General features: G+C 41.1%; 1 protein-coding gene across 5 annotated transcripts in view; it reads right to left on the bottom strand.

Moving 5' to 3' along the window:
• Nucleotides 1-23207, bottom strand: part of MPP2 (MAGUK p55 scaffold protein 2) — a 106765-nt gene that overhangs the window by 26179 nt on the left and 57379 nt on the right. For all 5 annotated transcript variants that reach the window (XM_058181857.1, XM_058181855.1, XM_058181859.1 and 2 more), the window contains 6 exons: nucleotides 13912-14043; nucleotides 11405-11510; nucleotides 5174-5242; nucleotides 3966-4127; nucleotides 1166-1368; nucleotides 519-647 (listed from right to left, as the gene is read on the bottom strand). In XM_058181857.1, the coding sequence (XP_058037840.1) occupies nucleotides 519-647; nucleotides 1166-1368; nucleotides 3966-4127; nucleotides 5174-5242; nucleotides 11405-11510; nucleotides 13912-14043 (801 nt within the window). The remainder of the gene's footprint in view (nucleotides 1-518; nucleotides 648-1165; nucleotides 1369-3965; nucleotides 4128-5173; nucleotides 5243-11404; nucleotides 11511-13911; nucleotides 14044-23207) is intronic.

Raw genomic sequence — 23207 nt, 5'->3', positions numbered from 1 at the left:
AAATATTAAATATAGCTTCTGGGCCAATAAAAGGTAAAGCCACCCTTGCTATAGGCCACTTAATTGTAATCACAGCTCAGGTCAGGGAAAGTGTGTAGGGGTGTGCAAGAGGAACTGCACAAGACTTTCCCTTCCTCCTTCCTCCTTCCTCCTTCCTCCTTCCTCCTTCCTCCTTCCTCCTTCCTCCCTGCTCTTCCTTTCCCAGGAGGTAGTTAAGTGGCTGCTGCTAGGGGTGGGAGAGGGAGCAAGGGATTCATGAGTGGCTGGGAAACTGTCATGGAACATTAAAAATCAGGATTATGTGACCAGGTCCCAGCATCATTAATTTAGTCATATGAAGTCTCTTTGTTGACAAGGTTCTGCCTTATAATGCACCAATCTGCCCAATTAAAGGTTACAGCACAAGAGTGTTAGTACTATATAAAGTTACAGAATTTAGCATGGCTAGTTAGCTCCATTCCCAAACTTGCCATTTCTTCTCACTGCCATCATTCTGAAACCTTCTCATGGAGACTCACCGTGAGTTGCTTAGTAGCTACACCACTTTCCAAAGCTGCTTTGTTCATAGCTCGTAAAGTCTCAAAATCTGGTGCTTCAATGAACACCACATATGGGACGAACTCAGCTGTCCTCAGCACCTTCACAGCCTATCCAAATATCCAACAAAGAGAATAATTGTTATTACAGATTCCAATCTTTCCAGACCACTAGCATGCTAGGCACTATACAAAATAGAAATACCATTCATTCTTTCTGTAGTCATACATTTATTCTGGATTTAACCTGATTGCATTTTCCAGGTTAGCACAACGCTAATTCAGTATCCTGAGAACATACAAATAAACCAAGGTTGACACAAAGTTAGCAAACAGCTGTTTCTCCATGTATGTTAGGAGAAAAATGTGTAGAACTGTGATTTGTACAGTAACATGAACATGAGGCAGTACAATTGTCAGCATTTCAACAATAAGAAGAAACTGAATTTGGGAAAACCCTATTTATCTGTCATAATTAGGATTCTTACAATTGAAGAATTTGGCATATTAAGAATTTATACAGATATACTTAGATTTCTAAAAATTACAGAAACCCAAAGTGTCTCAAATCCTGTAAATAGACGAATCTCTACCTAAATAACCAACGGATAATGGGAAAGATTCCCTACCTGTGGGTTAACATCCAGGATACACATTTTGCCTGATTCCACAACCTCATGGATGGAGTCAATCTTAGTTCCATAGAGGTTCCCCTCATATTCACCATGTTCCAGATAGCGGCCTGCTTTGATGTCTCTCTCCATCTCACTTCTAGTCACAAAGCTGTAGACTTGTCCAGTTTTTTCATGCTCCTTGGGCCTCCGTGAGGTGTCTGCCAGAGATAGATTAAGAAACTGGATTTAGTTAGAACAGACTTTGGAAATCTTTTTAGCCTGGATACTGTCATAACCAAATATAACTTTACAAAAACATTTTTTTAAGTGACATAATACCACAATTTTTGGTATTTTTGAGCAGCATGATGGCCTGATGGTAAAGACACTCGCTTCCCACTCAGAAGGTTGAGAGTTCAATTCTAGGTGAAGACAGATGTTTCTCTCTCAAGTCACACAGAGAAACTATCTGTAGGTATCAGGAAGGGCATCCAGCTGGTAAACACTCAGCTCCATTCAATAACCTGAACTCTACCCTTAATTAAGGGATTACAGGGTCATAAAAATGAAAAAAAAATGTTGATATTTTCATGAAACTGCAACCACTTCAGAGTCCAATGGTTCTCACGTCATGATTTTGAAAATGCAGGTGATCTCTAACTCCTAATCATGATGAAAGGTCAAAATTCATGCACAGTTCTCTCCCCCATCCCCTTTGATCCAGGTCCAGAAGAAAATTCTTTGCATGGTCCTGGATCTTCTTTTGTTTCTCTGTATCTCTATGTACTGCAGATCCTTCACTGGGTTTCTATAAGAATCAGGACTTTGTACAGGTAGTCCTCAACCTATGACCACAATGGAGCCCAAAATTTCTGTTATTAAGTGAGACATTTGTTAAGTGAGTTTTGCCTTGTTTTACGACTTTCCTTGCCATGGTTGCTACATGAATTATTGCAGTTATTAAGTTTCTAACACCGTTGTTAAGTGAATCAGGCTTCCCCATTGACTTTTCTTGTCAGAAAGTTGCAAAAAGTGACCTGATGACCCCAAGACACTGCAACTGTCATGAGTCAGTTGCCAAATATCTGAATTTTGATCACGTGACCTTGGTCATAAGTATGAAAATTGATCATAAGTTGCTTTTTTAATGATAAAAGGTCATTAAATGAACTGTTGTGAGTTGAGGACTACCTGTATAGAGTTTTGGGTTTAATCTCTAGATCCCTATGATGTAATATTCCTTCTTGTCTTTTTTCTCTTATTTCTTGGCATAATCCTTCTTCAGCTATTCATGCAGCTTCACAGGGCTGTTGGTGATGCCTTTTTTCCTTCATGTTGCCTTTACACAATTTTCTGAGTGAAATCATTTCTTGGTAAACTTGGGGCGATAATTGTCCTCGCAACCTATTCGGAGATTTATCCATTTTGAGAATAAGAAAAAGTTCACGACAGCTTCCAAAGAGGAGGAAAATGTCCAGGCTGGGGGAATCTGATGACTCTCACCTTGTTCAACATCACAAGGTGGTTGTAGACACTGCCTCTGCCCAAAATTTCTTTAAGTTAAAAAACTGCTTTGCAATATCTCATAGCATGACAAAAGAGAAAGAAAAGTTCTTTCAAATGCTCATCAAACCAGCCAACAAAGGGTGTGATGCACCATCTTAAAGCACTTTGAAAGTGCTCTCCTCCTCCTCCCCAGGGCTTAAACAAGCTAGCACAGCATTTTCAAAAGCACAGTTCATGTTGCATAACCATTAAATTAAGGCAAACGAAGTAATTGGGCTAGGGGTTGACTACATCAGTAAGAAACAAAACATTCCAGGTTTTGTAGTATTTTCCTCTCCTGCTTTGAAAGAATGGCAAAAACTAGGGCAAAACATAGAGCCAGCATTTATTTAGCAAATTCCCACGGCTGGGCAATCGAAGGACAAATATCAGATCCTAGTAAGTAGAAGACTGTTGGGGGCAATATGCACATAATGCTTACATTGCAAACTTCCCAGAGGATTGTTGTAAAGTGCTATGGGGTGCTACATGAGTCTAAGTTGCTATTGTTATTGCTATTTACAGGCATCTCTCCAAATTTAATTTCCACAACTGTGAAGAAAGTTAAGCTGAAAGGTAGGAATTGGCTGAAAGTCACCAGGGAGTGTTTGTGACTTGAACGTAATCTCTCCAGTTATACTAAGCATCACCTACTACTATATTATTCTATAGTACTTGGCAGAACTTCATAAGAACTTAGGTAATCCATTCAGGGAAGAGAACTGAGAAACTAGAGCAAACCGTTTTGCTCCATCCACAGGTTGCTTTAGATACATAATTCCTTCTCAACCTGCCTTTCTATAAACTCAAAATATTTTCCACTGAAAAGGACCTTAGCATTGCTTACTATTTCCCATCAAGGAATTACATGAAGAAGAGGCTTCCATGAAAAAAAACATGAATGATGCTTTTTCTGAGGAAGATGAATTTGTTGCTTAACCCCATAGATGTAGGGACTTGGAAGCAGGGGCCACCCTTTGAAACATAGGCATGCCCTGAGCCCCATATATTCAAGTGTAATAAAGGGTGTTTGCCTCATGGTCAGTATTTAAGTAAGACTTGACTCTAGATAACTTTTGTTCCTCAAGTGGAAAATGATCTGCTGTTGGATGAAAATCACAGGCTTCCCAACATCCTATAAGCTCTCCTTGCCCAACCTTGCAACTCAGCAGTGCTACTAAAATATAACAGAAGAGTACTCAGAAATCCAAGGAGAACAAATTTGGCCAAAAGACACTCTCTTCCAAATTGCACCACAGCCATGACCCACATGGGATGGTAGTTCCATACTGAGACTGGTCAGACATGATAAGCTTGTTCTTAATACTACGCCGTCCAACCCCCTGGGCACCGATGAGCACCAAAGTTTTCCTGCGGAAAGGAGGCATTCGAGCCACTTCTTCATAGATCAGCAGCTCATGTCGATCAAACTCTGAAATGAAGAGGAAAGATATTGCTGTTAACTGTACTGCAGAGCCCCTGTGACCTTCTGAGGCTGGTTAGGAATTACAGGTTTCATTTCTCGGCTGAGCTGAGTAAATCTAGTCTTGGCAGTTTTTTCCAAAGAAAAATGTTTGGACAAATTTGAAGAAATTTTCAAAATACGTTTGCTTGATTTTTTAAAAAAAAATCTTGAAAAATATATGAAGAAATTATTCTTTTGAAGTAGTCTGATTCATCAAAATGGAGAAAAGTTTGCAAAAATTACCATTTGACAAATATCTATTCCAACTCCCCAAAAATCTATCCGTTTCATTTACTAGGAATGCCAACCCTACTGGACCTCTCCAGCCACCCAAGTTAGCTATTAAAAATCCCCAGTTCTGCAAGCAAACATGAAGTAGAAGAAATACAATAATAAATTCTGAACATATTTATTCTTTTGAAAAGTCTGTACAAAAATATTTAAAGCCTGAATGTCATGAAAGCAGGTTTTTCTCCCTGAGAGTATTGCCCATCCCAACAGGTCAGACAAGGTAGACAGGCTTCCGGTCATTTTGCTTAAATGTCACTTTTTAGGACTTCAGAAATACGCCTTTTCAGTTGCTCCCCCAATCCTCTGGAACACTCTTCTTTTTTGGAAGGTCTCTGCCCTATTAATCCTCTGGAGGGCTGTGAAACCTAGTTCTTTAGCTAGCCTCTGGACTAGGGTAGAAGCAAGCCCAACAAGGTAAAGAGTATGGGGAAAGTATGTGATATTGTGCCACTATACGTGGGATATGTAATGGTGTCCTGATGTTAGTTTGCTTTATTTATTGTTTTATTGTAAGCTAGCTAGGATTATTTTGTGTAATGTAGGCAGAAAACTTTGCCTCTTCATATCTTTCTTCCATTCAAAATACCACTTTGGTGAACAACAGGCCAGGACAAAGAAGATTAACAGGATCCAGTGCTTTATCAGGGGTTTCTGCAACTATATTTGCTTCACGCAATAAACACATATTACCGTAGTTGGAAAACAATGAGTAACACACTTGCCTGCATTTTTGGTAGTCAGATACATCATCCTTTTCTTTTTCTTCCCACTAAGGCTTCCACACAAGGCCCCTACCAGAAGAAGAAAGAAAACATGAAACAAATTCAATAAGGTGGAATAAGGGCAAGTAAAATTCCAGAATGAGATAGCTCTAGGAAATAATTAATAATTTAAAAAAACTGTTTAAGAAATGGTCTAATTACAATAATTGTTCTCTGCTTATAGTCAAAGACCTGTCAATTCAAATCCTGTCTATGTGCTTGAGGATATTTTTTTTTTGAAGATAGGATAAAACAAATAGTGACATCTCTAAATTATTTCTACATGATGCGATACTGGCAAGCAGCAATGAGTCATTAAAATGCTATGATCTTAGTTGAGTCTGAACACTGAAGCAAAATTTTAACTAAAGGTGTCTTTAGTATGATCTAATAGGCATTTTGTTCTAAAGACAACTGCAGTTGGATAGTGATTTACATACTTTGAAATAAGTAAAATAATTCATATTACTATCTGGGAAAGTATTCCACCTGTTAAAATTGTTAGAAATCCAGACTATTCTACAAATTCACAAAACTGAAGAGGAAGGGGGTGGGTGGGGAGAAGGCAAGGCTCAAAATCAATAAAAATAAAAAGAGATGAATGAAAAATAGTACTTTCACTTCCATAATTTCAAATGGAAATATTTTAATAAATGAAATGGGAAAACAATCCTTGACATTATTTCTTTTGTTATCTGTATTTAAATTTCCACATAATCACTGGTCCTCTCTACCAACAATAGACAAGCTTCCTAAGACTGTCATAAAAACCTTCACATTTTGTTTCCTCAACCAGGTCCAGACAATCATTTTTACTACTTCATTTGAGACAAAGAAAAGCCCATTAAAGGTATTTATTCAATTGTGGGGGAAAACTTGAAATTGCATAGTGGCAAGAGTGGACTGCATAGCGGATAGGGTAAGATCCAACTTTGCAATTGCCTCTTGAATGGTTCATAAAGAGCCCTAGAGTTATCATGTTGCAGCAAAATGTTCTTTTGTTTTTAATTAAACTCTGCATAATTATCTAAAAATGTCAAGTATTACAGTGTAATCCTCTGAGTTGATTGAGTTGCCTGATTCAAGGAAATCCATTGAATAACAATATGGACTGATACTTCATGTCTAAATCGTAATCATGAGTCCATGCTTTGTAGTTTGTCACAATGCTGAGAAAAAATTCATCACCTCCTTTTTTATAGTATGACCACAATAATTGCTGTAAACTTCAGTTCTTGAAGCTGTTATCTCTGCTTTCAGAATGTGAGCAACCCATTTTGTATAAACTTTCTGGAGAACATCAATGAGTCTCATACAGTTCTGCAAAACACTAAGTTTTGCAATTCCTTTTTCATTGTCTTTATTTATTTATTTATTTATTTATTTATTTATTTATTTATTTATTTGATCATATTTATATACCGCCCTATCTCCCGAAGGACTCAGGGCGGTTTACAGGCACTAAAAACACATAAATACAATATAAAAGCAATTAAAAAACTTATTCTAAAAGCCCAATAATTAAAAATATAGAAATAAAACCCAATTTAAAACCCATAAATTTAAAATCTAACTCAGTCCTGCGCAATTAAATAAGTATGTTTTAAGCCCGCGGTGGAAGGTCCGAAGGTCCGGAAGCTGACGAAGTCCGGGGGGTAGTTCGTTCCAGAGGGTGGGAGCCCCCACAGAGAAGGCCCTTCCTGGGCGTCGCCAGGCAACATTGCCTCGCTGGCGGCACCCTGAGAGTCCCTCTCTGTGAGGCGCGGGTCGGTGAGAGGTATTCGGTAGCAGTAGGCGGTCCCGTAAATAACCCGGCCCTATGCCATGGGCGCTTTAAAGGTGGTCACCAAAACCTTGAAGCGCACCGGAAGGCCACAGGTAGCCAGTGCAGTCTGCGCAGGATGGGTGTTATCACGGGAGCCACGGGGCTCCATCTATCACCAGCAGCCGCATTCTGGACTAACTGTAGCCTCCGGATGCCCTTCAAGGAGCCCCATGTGAGAGCATTGCAGTAATCCAGGCGAGGCGTCACGAGTGCGTGGTGACCGTGCATAGGGCATCCCGGTCCAGAAAGGCGCAACTGGCGTACCAGGCGAACCTGGTAAAGCGCTCTCCTGGAGCGGCCGTCAAATGATCTTCTAGAGACAGCCGTTCATCCAGGAGGGCGCCTAAGTTGCGGACCCTCTCCTCGGGGCCAATGACTCGCCACCGATGGTCAGCCGCGGTTAGCTGACTGTGCGGGATGTCAGCATCCACAGCCACTCTGTCTTGGAGGATTGAGCTTGAGCCTGTTTCTCCCCATCCAGACCCGTCGGCCTCCAGACACCGGGACAGCACTTGATAACCGTTGGGGTGGTCCGGTGTAGAAAAGTACAGCTGGGTGTCATCCGCATACAGCTGGTACTTCACACCGAAACCACTGATGATCTCACCCAGCGGCTTCATGTAGATGTTAAACAGTAGGGGCGAGAGGGTCGGGCCCTGCGGCGACCCACAAGTGAGGCGCCTCGGGGCCGACCTCTGCCCCTGTCAACACCGACTGCGACCGGTCGGAGAGATAGGAGGAGAACCACCGATAAGCGGTGCCTCCACCCCCACTCCCTCCAACCGGCGCAGCAGGATACCATGGTCGATGGTATCGAAAGCCGCTGAGAGGTCTAATAGGACCAGGGCAGAGGAACAACCCCTATCCCTGGCCCTCCAGAGATCATCCACCAACGCGACCAAAGCCGTCTCCGTGCTGTAACCGGGCCGGAAACCGGACTGGAGCAGGTCTAGATAGACAGTTTCATCCAGGTGCAAGAAACTGATATGCCACCATACTCTCTACAACCTTCGCCGTGAGCGGGTTGGAGACCGGACGATAATTACCTAAAACAGCGGGTCAGGAAGGCTTCTTGAGGAGGGCCTCACCACCGCCTCTTTCAAGGCGGCCGGGAAGGCACCCTCCACCAAAGAAGCGGTCGTAATCGCCTGGAGCCAGCCTCGTGTCACCTCCTGAGTGGCCAGCACCAGCCAGGAGGGGCACGGGTCCAGTAAACACGTGGTGGCATTCAACCTACCCAACAACCTGTCCATGTCCTCGGGAGCCACAGGGTCAAACTCATCCCAAACAATGTCACCAAGACCACCCTCGAGCGTCTCACCTGAGTCACCGCAATTTTGGTCCAACCCGTCCCGAAGCTGAACGATTTTATCGTATAGATAACTGTTAAACTCCTCAGCACGTCCCTGCAGCGGGTCATCCCGCTCCTCCTGCTGAAGGAGGGCAGGTCACCGAAACAGAGCGGCTGGGCGGTTATCTGCCGGCGCAATGAGGGAGGCGTAGCGCCTCGCTTCCCTCAATGCCACTAGGTAAGTCCTAGTATAGGACTTCACTAGTGTCCGATCAGCCTCTGAACGGCTAGACCTCCAGGAACTCTCTAGGCGTCTTCTCCGGCGCTTCATCCCCCTCAGCTCCTTGGAGAACCAAGGAGCCAGTTGGGACCTGCGCCGGGTCAGAGGCCGCAGAGGCACGACACGATCTAAGGCCCCCGCCGCGGCCCGTTCCCAGGCCGCAACAAGTTCCTCAGACGTGCCGTGAGCCAGACCCTCAGGAAATGGCCCAAGCTCCGTCCGGAACCTCTCCGGGTCCATCAGGCGCCTGGGACGGAACCAACGCATCGGCTCCGTCTCCCTGCGGTGTTGGATGGCGGTCAGAAAGTCCAGGCGAAGGAGAGAGTGATCTGACCATGACAAAGGTTCAATGACTATTTCCTTTAAGTCCAGATCTCTCAACCACTGACCAGAGACAAAAATCAGATCGAGTGTACCACCCCCAGTGTGGGTAGGGCCATCAACTACTTGAGTCAGGTCCAAGGCCGTCATGGAGGCCGTGAACTCCCGAGCTGCTGTCGATGACGAGCCGGAAGATGGCAGGTTAAAATCCCCCATGACTAAAAGTCTGGGGGTCTCAACTGCCACCCCAGCAAGCACCTCCAGGAGCTCGGGCAGGGCAGCTGTCACGCAGCAAGGAGCCAGGTACGTGACCAGCAAGCCCATCTGACATCTATGGCCCCACTTCACAAAGAGGGATTCACACCCGGCAATCTGAGGTACAGTGGTCTCCCTCGGCTCCAGACTCTCTCTAATCACAACCGCCACCCCTCCACCCCTACCCTGGGCTCTCGGCTGATGAAATGCACGGAAGCCTGGCGGGCACATCTGTACCAGGGGCACGCCCCCTTCTGCGCCCAATCAGGTCTCCGTAATGCCTATAAAGTCCGCGGCACCCCCCTGAATAAGAATGTAAATTAGGGGGCCTTATTGGCCACGGACCGTGCATTACACAACATCAGCCGAAGGCCCAGGCTCCGAGGGTCTCGACCATCCGGGGAACGGGAAAAGTCTGGGGGCTCGGGGCGTGCGATCGCCTGCAAGCATCGAGCGCGCACCCCCTTAACACAACTTTAATTATTTCATCAATCTTTACGAGCTAAAATTCTTCTCTTGCTCTTACTGGCCCTCTACAGGTAATCCTCGATTTATGACAATTGAGCCCAAAATTTCCCTTGCTAAACAAGGCAGGTTTGCCCCATTACACAATCTTTTTTTGCCACAGTTATTAAGTGAATAATCATATTTGCTTAGTGAATCATGCAGTCATTAATTGATTCTGGCTGCCTCATTGACTTTGCTTGTTGGAAATTGGCTGAGAAGATTACAAATAGTGATCACATGACCCCGAGGCAGTGCGACTGTCATAAATACATGCCAGTTATCAAGTGCCCAAATTCTGATGGAGATGTTGCAACAGTCATAATTGTTAAAAATGATCATAAGTCACTTCTTCAGTGCCATTGTAACTTTGAATGGTCTTTAAATGAATGGTTATAAGTCAAAGACCACCTGTATTTTGTTCTTGATTTCACAGATCAGCTCTTCCCAGTTCACTATTTTTATATATTTTTGTCCCAAATAGACTCCTTCAGCAGTCAAAAATTCAATCACTGTTTAAATTGCATTGATGAATATTCACTGGAGATTTCCATTTCATGAACTACAGTAACACAACCCTTTTTTTTCAAGAAGGGATTAAAAAAAAAGTGACAGAGCTTCAAGCACATCAGCACTACAATCCGTTGGTGACTTTATTTACTCATTTTTATTTATAAAAAGATTTATGGCTGCTTATCTCCAATATTGGGTGGTGTTCAACATAAACTCACAATAAATTAAAAAAGCAAGAAAAAAAGCAAAGAAAATTAATCACAAACAATATAGAAATACAGAAATGTAACTTGTAGTGTTGGAGGTGTTATTTTTCATTCAATCGTACTTACCTAACAGAAAAATAAACCTGAATTCTTCCCAAAGTCTTCCCCAAAAGAAATTTCAGAAAGAATAAACACTCCTGTATAAAGATTAAACTGTTGGACTTAGTCCATGGACAGCTGAGTTCAGTTCCACTGAATGAAAAGCTCACTCAAGGGAAAAAAGTTATGTGGGGAAGAGACTAATCCTTCTTTCAGATAAAAATAATACTTTTGAGTGACATGCATCAGTTAAACTATACAATTCATTGCCAAAGATGTTGTGATAACCATCAATTCTTTAGAAAATTTTGAAGGAAAGTGTGAAAAAAAAACTTGGAGGAAAAATTATTACACTGGCTTCTGATCCTGATAGCTTTATACAATCTCCAGATCAGGAGGAAATGCAATATATCTAAAATCCCAACCACTGGACAATAGCAGTAGAAGATGCTATCACCCTATATGCTGCTTCTGAGTTTTTGGGTTCCATTTGGTTCAGGGGTGGTATTCACTTACCTTTGCTACTGGTTTGCAAATGTGAGTGTGCGCGTGACACCTCTGCGCATGCACAGAGTGTCAAAAATGGGACGTGATGACGTCCAGGTGAGTGGGCGGAGCCTCCTGCAGCTGCCCCTATCAGTTTGCCCAAACCGGATAGAACCAGCTAAACATTACCACTGATCTGGTTGCTCACTGGATAAACCAGGCCTTAGACCTCAGCCAGCAAGGTTCTCTTGTGTTCTTCACCCTTTGATGCTCACATATGCTTGTAACCTGATCCCTGAAATGAAATGTGTGGCACTAATTTTCTATTGGTCTTGTCAATGTTATGGAGAATCTTGTTTTCCATGTTCCTCAGTGTTCCAATTCTGCTGCTGACAGGATCTGTGCCTTTTACCTGAAGATGGTGTGACTTCAAGGTCACGCTTCACAAAAGCTTTGCGTTTCTCTTCCAGCAGCTGGCTTGGGATCAGCCCTGCACTGCCACCTTCCACATGGCAGGCCTACAAAATACAAAGGGAGGTTTGAGCATCTGAAGTAAGAGTCAAGTAGGGTCCTCAATGAGCATTTCCTCTGTGTAAATGGACAGTGCAGAGAAATTCTTCCTACCAGTTTTCATTTCGTATAATGAAGGAAAGTTCTTAACTAACTAAGGAAACTTCTTTAGTTTCTTTATATCCTGTGCTTTAGAAACTTTGTCAACAATTAAGGTAAACTTTGGTAAAATTCTCAAGTGTATGTATAGTTAAAAGAGTGCCCTATCTATCCTTGCCCAGTTCGGTCTCCAGTGGTTTGCACTGGCTCTCCATGTTTTTATTAAATTCCAAGGAAATTCATTAAAAAGCAGCTGTGTCTGTGGAACTTTTTTAAACAGTAGGGCTGCTGTCATAGCAAGGCTATTACTCTGTCTCCTTCTATGCTTCTATCATTGGGAGACAATTTCCAATTCTTGCTAATGTTCTATGAATCGACAACTTTATTCTCTCACTGAATCTAGGTCAGAGGTGGGATTCAAATTTTTTTACTACTTGTTGTGTGGGCATGGCTTGCTGGGCGTGGCATGGCATGGTGGGCATGGCTTGGTGGGCATGGCAGGGGAAGGATACTGTAAAATCCCCATTTCCTCCCAATCAGCTGGGACTCGGGAGGCAGAAAATAGATGGGGGCAGGGCCAATCAGAGGTGGTATTTACCAGTTCTCCAAACTACTCAAAATTTCCACTACCTATTCTCCAGAAGTGGTCAGAACCTGCTGAATACCACCTCTGATCTAGGTCACATGGAAAGAAAGAATAATAGGGTGGTCAAATGAGAACAAGGGTGGTTGTTGCCACCAATTGCCTACCAATAATTGCCACCAAGTGGTAGGCAGAATTCAGCATGTATCAATATCAAAATATATCAAATTTATATTTTTTGAGGGAGCCAAATTATTCTCTCTGTGATAAGAATCAAGCAAAAGATGCACATACTTAGGTAATACTCAACCCATCCCTAATTCAAATTTGATTTCAAGAGTCACATGGAAAACTTTTAGGAACCACTTTTAACAAAAAGTATAAACTCTCATTTAACAAACTGTCAGAAGTATTGATGGCAACCTCTTTTTCATACTGGTTTAAAACACTTTAAAATACTGGTTTTAGCAATGGCAGCATCATAATGTGCTCCATTTAATATTATATTATATTATATTATATTATATTATATTATATTATATTATATTATTATATTATATTATATTATATTATATTATATTATATTATATTATATTATATTATATTATATTATATTATATTATATTATATTATATTATATTATATTATATTATATTATATTATATTATATTATATTATATTGCCTTCTGGCTAACTTTTTCTATCACCTCTTATAACAATCCAGAACAGAGCAAATTTGAGAAAAAAATATATGTTTCTAAGCACAATAAATAGCTTGGCTGAAGTTGGAACAAACTTCCAACATAGTAGGTTAAAATGTCTTAACATACATGAATGGGGAGTTAGAAGGCAGGGCAACTGGCAGGAATTTTATCACTTCACCACAAAAAAAAAAAAAGAGAGATGGTGGAGACATCAGGGGTTTAACTAAGTGAGAATGGGTTGAGGAGATTATAGGTTGTATTCTGTTCTATTTAGATTTCAATTTACCATGAATTTGTTTTTCTGGTTCTACCCAAAATGCTCTCTCACTAACAAAGTGGATTAAACCAGAGTTCCCCAATCATTTCGCATTGGTGGCCTGGAGTGGGGGGATGGGGAAAGAGGGGATGATTTTGTGGGAGGGGCAAATGCATGTGCACGTATGTGCCCACGAAGGTCATGGCAATGCTTGCATGAGTGGGGCCATGAGCACCCACAACGAGGCTCCTGAGAGTGAGACAATGTGTTCATTCAGAGACGCACTCTTCAGCCTACCATTCATGCAGCCTGATGGTAATTAGCCCACAGCCTGGTAGTGGGCTGCGGCCCACAGGTTGGGGACCCCGGATTAAACCACAGTCTTGATACAACCGTAGAAAGAAGACTGCCATTATGCTCCTTTGAACTGAAGCTTGTTAACATTATTGTAGTGCTAAGCTTTTTAGTAAACAGTTATAAATTACCAAGAAGGGCTCAAAATATTTTGCTGTCTGAAACAATGTGTGTTGTTCCCATTCTTCACCTATTTCAGGTACAGATGCTACACAAACTAACCTCTCCATTAGTATGCTAGTTTAGGGATGAAACATAAACTCTGAGATGTTGGCACAGCTGAGGATTCTGGAAGAATAATTGGGAAACTGTTCTATTCTAAAGACACTCTACATCAGTCAATTACCCATTCTACCTCTACCTAAGTCCCAATATTACACATGGTTCATTGATAGATATAAGGCTGATTATACCTGCCACCAGTTGGGATCATCCTGGTTGACAATCTGAAGAAGATCTCCAGCTACAAATTTCAGACCAGCTTCCTTGCAAGGAATAAGGTTGTCAGTGACTGGATCATAGTCAAAATGGGCTTTCACAAACACCTGAGGGAGGAAAAGAAAACTGTGTGAGAAGAATTGTATCTTTATATATGTGTGTAAATTTTATTAAGAACTTTCTTATAATAAAATCTAAAGCAAAGTGAAAGAAAATAGAATAGAAAGAAGTAAAAATGCAAGGAAAAGAGAAAAAGTTGGAATATAAAAAGAACAGAAAAAAGGAATATATAAAGAAGCTATTTCCAATTTTTATCAACAAATATAAACAAATTTAGTAACTTTTTACTCCCTCTAGGCCACAATTTTTTCTTCCAGTAGTATAAATTGCAAGTTCTCCCAGTAGTATAAGTTGGGTAAAAAGAATTGTGAAAATGAGAATCAAAGAACTGATCAAGAGTCACTGAACTCTAACTTATAAAGTTTGAAACAAACAAGGAAACAAACAAACATGGAGATCTTTGGGGAATTGAGATTTTACTATTACTGGCTCATTAAGCATTCTGTGACCCAGTATTATTGTCAGATTACTTTGATTTGCTTGATATAGTGTAATGCTTGTGGACTTTGGAAATAATTCTTCTAGAGGCCTCAATAAGGTAAACACCAGAAAAAATAATTCTATTACGTTTTTCTTGATCAGAAGAAAAGATCAAGGTTCACTGTATATTGCACAACTGAGTCCACAAAGCTAGGAATACAGAATGTAAAGCTAATATAGTAAAATTATTTGAAAGATGAAAGTGAGAGGAAAAGAGTCCCTGGTTGCTTTTTCTTTGGCACAATTTACTAATAAATTGCTTACAACTGAATATAGCAGCATCAGAAATAGCAGTGAAGAATAGAGTAATTCATGCCTGTATTTTCTCAGCTATATACCATATATTCTGGGACAAGTTTATTCTGACCAGTATCTGTATAATTTCCTAATACATCCTGATCCACATCTTTTTGTGTGCTGCTTTTCTTCGAATTCATGTTTTCTTACACAGCCCCAGAAGAAGTATGCAGTCAAAAAGGTAAGCCGTATTCTTAGCTACACTTTCATTTGAATACATTGGAATAGCTCAAATTGCTTATGCAGATGGCTTGATGTAACTTTTCTCCACTGCTAACAACAGCCCTCTTGTGACCTGAAAACGACAATCCAACAATCAAAGTCATAGCCTACATACAATCAAAAAATCTACAAAATAAGAGCGTGAGCAGTACAGGATCCATTCTGCCAGTTGTCTCTTCTTTGAACAATGGATCCTGGCAGTGGAAGGCAGCAAATGAAAAGCACTTGTAGGGTTTTTATTTATTTTTTTCCTGCATCATAGACTCCTTTTATTTGCACTCCGGCCAGCACAAAATTGTTGATGTCTCCGGGGAAACAGTCATATCTGAGCCTGTCTGTACAGGACATTTCATTCACACTCCCCTTCCTCCACATACAAAAGCTTACAGAGATGGAACAAAGACTGGGGTTTGTGAAGGAACTCTGAGAGTCGATACTTGTTAAACAACAAAGGTAGAAAGAAATTTCAGTTCATCTCTTCCCCCAAATCTCCACTTCTGGATTTTCCCTCAGCATTTCTACAATGTATAGCATTAAGAATTCAATTCTGTCTGTATAGTAAAAGAGAACTGGATTTGTAGTTCATTGGAGAAGAAAATGCAGACTGGGGTTTTCATGGGCTGAAAATAGTTGTACATGGTCTGAGGCATTGAAATTAGACTAATGTCACTGTCCAAGCATAAACTGCAGGGAAACCCAAGGCAGAGGCTGAAAATGAGAACACATTTTTTTTACTGTGAAGCTAATTTTAATTTAATAAAAGTTAATTCATGCAGCTGTAGCTTGACAATTTTGCTGGTGTTAGCAAAGTACGGAAGGCCACAGTGAGGAAAAAGGCAATTGATACCAGAAGTTGGACTGAAGGTGGAAGCCACGTTTAACCTCTTCTCTGCCTTTTTCCTCTACTGTTGTCTTTCCAACTGGAATTCAAATACTATCACCACCACCCCATTTCATCCATCTCATCTATATCACACACACCCCAAAAAAGTTGAAGCACCAAAGCTAAATACATTACCCATTCACAAGTGACCCTTCCACCATAGTAAATTGTATTTGTACTCAATTATAGTTAGAGAAGCTTCCTCCACACAAGTATAGCCTTACAAATGCATTTACAGCTGGATTTCCGTGTGCCTTAATTAGCTATCATCTATTTGTTAGGCTCACTGATGTGAAATAAGAAGAGTGTATTAGCAGCTAGCACAGAAGTCCTCAATAAGGCATGTGAGGACACCAATGAATATGATTCTTTCCTCCTACTACCTTTAATAGTATATAGATTTTTCAATACAAGAAAAGATATTTGGTCCTAGTTACAAAGTAAAGATCCAAACTTCAATAATATTTTTTTTGGTTTACATTTATATCCCGCCCTTCTCCGAAGACTCAGGGAGGCTTACAGTGTGTAAGGCAATAGTCTCATTCTATTTGTATATTTACAAAGTCAACTTATTGCCCCCCCAACAATCTGGGTCCTCATTTTACCTACCTTATAAAGGATGGAAGGCTGAGTCAACCTTGGACCTGGTGGGACTAGAACCTGCAGTAATTGCAGGCAGCTGTGTTTTAATAACAGGCTTCTTACAGCCTGAGCCACACCGTGGCCCATTTTAACTCAAAAAAATTCATCAGCATGATAATTCTAGAATACAGCTCGCCTGTTTGGAACCCTCACCACATCTCTGACATCAATACAATTGAACGTGTCCAGAAATATTTTACAAGTAGAGTTCTCCATTCCTCTGAAAACAATAGAATACCCTATCCCACCAGACTTGAAATCCTAGGCTTAGAAAACTTGGAACTCCGTCGCCTTCGACAAGACCTAATCTTAACTCACAGAATCATCTATTGTAATGTCCTTCCGGTTAAAGACTACTTCAGCTTTAATTGCAATAATACTAGAGCAACTAATAGATTTAAACTTAATGTCAACCGCTTTAATCTAGATTACAGAAAATATGACTTCTGTAACAGAATCATCAGTGCTTGGAACACTTTACCTGACTCTGTGGTCTCTTCCCATAATCCTAAAAGCTTTATCCAAAAACTTTCTACTATTGACCTCACCCCATTCCTAAGAGGACCATAAGGGGCGTGCATAAGCGCACAAACGTGCCTACCGTTCCTATCCTATTGTTTTTCTTTTCTTCTTTCTATATATATGCTTATACCTCCTTATATTTACCCATATATGTTTATATACTATATAATCTTTTGTATGATTCCTACATATATTGTTGTGACAAAATAAATAAATAAATAAATAATCATGCTTAGAAAAAAAAACTTGTAGGTGATTTCTGACCTATCTGTCTCCCGCCTCTCAAAAGATAACGGTAAACTGAAATTGATAGAGTACATTTGAAAAAGTGAAAAGATAGCAAAGATTACATATTTATTTTCTGGTAAGCTGGTGTTCACTCATTGACTATATCTCCCATAGCAAAAAACTCAAAGCCATCACCTTCCAACCAATTTAGGTGATGCCCATAGCACATGTCCAGATCCTTAAAAAATTAGGGACATTTGATCTAGAGAGACAGAAACTTGATTTCAGTCATTATCTAATAAAAAGATATTCATAAAAAAATCCCAAGCAAAGTTAACTCCTAATATCAATCACTTCTATTAGCTATTAACGGGCAAAGCTTACAAATAATGTGGCAAATTTTTGCTCTTTTTTGGAGAGATATCATGGTTATCTAACAAGTAATGCAAATAAATATTATCAGAGTTCCCCAGCAATTTAAATAAAAAGGAGTAATCAGCTGGTGATGAATGTCCCTGTAGAATTGGCAGTAGAAAAGAACATGGGTTGTGGTTTCTATAGCACTTATTTACAAGTTACATGTGGTAGTGGGATTCAGCCGGTTCTCTCCTGATTGCGAGAACTGGTAGCGGTGACAGTGGGAGGCTCCGCCTACCTGAACTGACATAATGCGAACCAAATGTGTGTGTGCAGAAGGCCATGTGCATGTGCAGACAAGGCACGTGGAAGCAGAGCGAGCATGAGCATGCTCACATTTGTGAACTGGTAGGGAAGGTACTGCATTTTTCAGAATATAAGATGCACCTTTTTTCCCCAAAAAAAGAGGGTGAAAATCTGGGTGCGTCTTATACTCTGAATGTAGCCCTGCCTAGCTTCTCAAACGGAAGTTTCAGAGGCTGAAAAAAGCATCAGAAACGGAGCTTAGGAAAAAAGTCCCAAACAGAGCTTCAGAAAAGAAGCTCCCAAACAGAGCTTCAGAGGCTTTTTTTCTGAAGATCTGTTTCAGAGCTTCAGAGGTTTTCAGAGGCAGAAAAAAGTTTTTTCTGAGTTTCAGAGGCAGAAAAAAAAGCAAAAAAAAAAAAAAAGCAAGGCACAGAGCTCACAACCAAGGAGCTAAACCTATTGCTAAAATTCACCTCTGGGAACAGCTGATTGGGGGTATTCTGGGAAGCCAATCCACCTGCCAATCAGCTTTTTTCTTATTTTCCTTTCCAAAAAGTAAGGTGCGTCTTATAGTCTGAAAAATACGGTAAGTGAATCCCACCCCTGGTTTCATGTAATATACTAAAGGTAACTTAATAAATTTGGATTGGATAGAATTGGAGAATGGAAGACAAGAAGATAAGTTTTTACAAGAGCTTGCCATAGTGTAGTTTATCTGGTTTTGATTTATGGTCTTGTATAGATTTACCTTGTACCTTTAATAGTTGTAGTTTATTAAATAAACCATTCTTATTTAACTTTGGCTCGGTGCAATGTATTAATCTGATTTTCTAGTCCAACCTTTGTTCCAATTTTTCTCAAGCTGCTCCTTCAAAAAGTACTGGAACTTCTTTTGGTCATACTGATGGGGAATTCTGAAATTTGTAATCCCTTTTGGACAAATATAGGTTAACTTTTACACAGTTAGTGATACCCACTTACATGGCAAACAAACAAGTATTGATCAGTTTTCAAGTACCCTGGGGAGACTGTAAGTTCCCCCCCCCCCACATTCTTCAGTACTCTGATGGATTATGAGACAGTTCAGAGGTTCACATGAAAATAAGGACCAGAACAGCTGATTTTAAAGTTTTCACTTCTAAGCAGGAATTTGCTCATAGCAGTTTTCAGCTCATCTAGGATTACATTAGCAAAGGAATGTGTGGGAAACCTGTAGTTTTTCATTGTCATGATGACATTAGTGGGCCGTATATAACTGAGTTGACATCTGCTTATTAAATTCTTACACCACTTTGCCCAAAGCACTCATGCATTAATTCGTGTTTATTTATTTATTTATTTATTTATTTTATTGTTTATATTTATATACCGCCCTATCTCCCAAAGGACTCAGGGCGGTTTACAGGCATTTAAAAAACAAAAAATACAATAAATACAATTCTAAAAACAATTAAAAAACTTATTCAAAAGCCTTAATTAAAAATATAAAAATTAAAACCCAAGATAAAACCCACAAACTAAAATCTAACTCAGTCCTGCGCAATTAAATAGATATGTTTTAAGCTCATGCGGAAGGTCCAAGGTCCGAAAGCTGTCAAGTCCTGGGGCAGTTCATTCCAGAGGGTGGGAGCCCCACAGAGAAGGCCCTTCCTGGGCGCCGCCAGACGACATTGCCTCGCTGACGGCACCCTGAGGAGTCCCTCTCTGTGAGAGCGCACGGGTCGGTGAGAGGTATTCGTAGCAGCAGGCGGTCCCGTGATAACCCGGCCCTATGCCATGGGCGCTTTAAAGGTGGTCACCAAAACCTTGAAGCGCACCGGAAGGCCACAGGCAGCCAGTGCAGTCTGCGCAGGATGGGTGTTATACGGGAGCCACGAGGGCTCCATCTATCACCCGCAGCCGCATTCTGGACTAACTGCAGCCTCCGGATGCCCTTCAAGGGAGCCCCATGTAGAGAGCATTGCAGTAATCCAGGCGAGACGTCACGAGTGCGTGGTGACCGTGCATAGGCATCCCGGTCCAGAAAGGCGCAACTGGCGTACCAGGCGAACCTGGTAGAACGCTCTCCTGGAGCGGCCGTCAAATGATCTTCTAGAGACAGCCGCTCATCCAGGAGGACGCCTGTTGCGAACCCTCTCCATCGGGGCCACTGACTCGCCACCGATGGTCAGCCGCTGATTTAGCTGACTGTACCGGGATGCCGGCATCCACAGCCACTCTGTCTTGGCGGGATTGAGCTTGAGCCTGTTTCTCCCCATCCAGACCCGTCGGCCTCCAGACACCGGGACAGCACTTGATAACCGTTGGGGTGGTCCGGTGTGAAAAGTACAGCTGGGTGTCATCCGCATACAGCTGGTACTTCACACCGAAACCACTGATGATCTCACCCAGCGGCTTCATGTAGATGTTAAACAGTAGGCGAGAGGATCGACCCTGCGGCACCCACAGGTGAGGCGCCTCGGGGCCGACCTCTGCCCCTGTCAACACCGACTGCGACCGGTCGGAGATAGGAGGAGAACCACCGATAAGCGGTGCCTCCACTCCCAATCCCTCCAACCGGCGCAGCAGGATACCATGGTCGATGGTATCGAAGCCGCTGAGAGGTCTAATAGGACCAGGGCAGAGGAACAACCCCTATCCCTGGCCTCCAGAGATCATCCACCAACGCGACCAAAGCCGTCTCCGTGCTGTAACCGGGCGGAAACCGGACTGGAGCAGGTCTAGATAGACAGTTTCATCCAGGTGTAAGGAAACTGATATGCCACCATACTCTCTACAACCTTCGCGGCGGGTTGGAGACCGGACGATAATTACCTAAAACAGCCGGGTCCAGGGAAGGCTTCTTAAGGAGGGGCCTCACCACCGCCTCTTTCAAGGCGGCCGGGAAGACACCCTCCACCAAAGAAGCGATCGTAATCGCCTGGAGCCAGCCTCGTGTCACCTCCCGAGTGGCCAGCACCAGCCAGGAGGGGCACGGGTCCAGTAAACACGTGGTGGCATTCAGCCTACCCAACAACCTGTCCATGTCCTCGGGAGCCACAGGGTCAAACTCATCCCAAACAATATCGTTTAAATCTCTCCACATGACATAAGGAAAGCTCCATGTGGTGGAAGAGAGTGAAAAATATCTTGGCTAAAGGAAAACAGGGGTAGGGAGGACAGGCTAAGTCCCCAGATGTGTTTCTTTTCCCTAAGCAAAAACCTGTCAGGAATGAAGAATGACAGCATTTAGCTTCAATTAGGATAAACAAACATGTTGATTTCTGATATTTCACTTCCATTTGTTTTTGCCCATAATCCCATTCAAATTCTATATGAAGGTGTTATGGAGTCTTTGGCATTTTCTGTTCCTGATTAAGCTCATTTTAAGTCTTACGCTCCATGCCAACCCTGAAAGAAGCAACGTTCTCTTGTTCCACCTCCATTTATATTGATGTACTTTTTAATTTTACTTTTTTAATTTAAAATTGCTAGGAAACATTTATAAACACACTTGAAGGGCATCAGGTTTCTAATTTAGTGAATCAAATGGGGGAAAAAAGTTGAATTACTCCTTCCAATCACTATTTAACAAGTTTTGACAATTCAGAGATAACTGAACAGCAGTTCAATCAGCTGAAAAATGTGTTACATTCTTGAGCTCAAATATTTATTTATTTATTTATTTTTGTCACAACAGTATATATAAGCATAAGCATGAAAATAACTATATAATATATAAGCATATATATGAGCACATGTATGTAATAACTATATTAATTGGATATAATGAAAGGAAACAATAGGACAGGAACGGTTGGCATGTTTATGCTCTTATGCACGACCCTTACAGACCTCTTAGGAATAGGGTGAGGTCAATAGTAGACAGTTTTTGGTTAAAACTTTGGGGATTTTGAGAAGAGACCACAGAGTCAGGTAGTGTGTTCCAAGTATTAATAACTCTGTTACAGAAGTCATATTTTCTGCAATCAAGATTGAAGCGGTTAACAATAAGTTTAAATCTATTGTTTGCTCTTGTATTGTTGTGACTAAAGCTGAAGTAGTCTTCAACAGAAAGGACATTACAATAGATGATTCTATGGGTTAAACACAGGTCCTGTCGAAGGCGGCAGAGTTCTAAGTTTTCTAAACCCAAGATTTCAAGTCTGGTGGCATAAGGTATTTTGTTGTATTCAGAGGAGTGGAGAACTCTTCTTGTAAAATATTTCTGGACACTTTCAATTGTATTGATGTCTGAAATGTGGTATGAGTTCCAGACAGGCGAGCTGTATTCAAGAATTGGTCTAGCAAATGTTTTATAAGTTCTGGTTAGTAGTTTAGTGTTTCTGGAGAAGAAGCTACGTAAGATTAGGTTTACAACTCTTAAAGTTTGGCTTCTTAATATTCTTAATACTGGCTTCCTTAGAAATTCCTGTGAACTTGGATGTACTGGAGAGCATTTTTTTTCCTCAGAAGATAAATCAGGAACCTTTTTAATCAACACATTTAAATGTATGACATAGATATGAATAATGTACAAGACATTTAGAATAGAGAACTGGAGTTTCCTATGCTACAAAATCAGTGATCTCAGGTTTTAAGAGACAATTGCACTTCTTATAATCTTAGCACAAGATTAATTACCGGTAGTCTTTGACTTATGACCACAGCTAAACTCAAAATTTATGATGTTAGGAAAGACAGTTAAGTGAGTTTTGCCCCATTTTACAACCTTTCTTGCCACAGTTGTTAAATGAATCACTGCCGTTGTTAAGTTACTAACATGGTTGTTAAGTGAACCTGGCTTCCCCATTGACTTGGATTGTCAGAAGGTCACAGAAAGTGATCACATGATCCTGGGACGCTGCAACCGTCATAAATATGAACCAGTTGCCAAACATCTGAATTTTGATCACATGACCATGAGGATGCTGCAATGGTCGTAAGTGTGAAAAACCATCATACATCACTTTTTTCAGTGCTATTGTAACTTTGAATGTTCACTAAACGAATGGTTGTAAGGCGAGGACTACCTGTAATTATACGTCAGATCACTGGATCAATTAATTTTTTAAAAAAACACTGTCAAACTCTGCTTTGGAGTTATTCCTTGGGGTTTTTTTTTTTTTCTTATTGGTTGATTATTCATTGTATGGGAAACCAAATTCTTTGAAGAAACTTTATTTAAGCTGTGTGGCTAAATTATATTTTTTTAAAAATGCAATTTGTCTATTT

This window comes from Ahaetulla prasina, chromosome 4, assembly GCF_028640845.1.
Source record: "Ahaetulla prasina isolate Xishuangbanna chromosome 4, ASM2864084v1, whole genome shotgun sequence".
NCBI lineage: Eukaryota > Metazoa > Chordata > Lepidosauria > Squamata > Colubridae > Ahaetulla > Ahaetulla prasina.
This window is presented reverse-complemented; position numbering and strand designations above follow the sequence as displayed.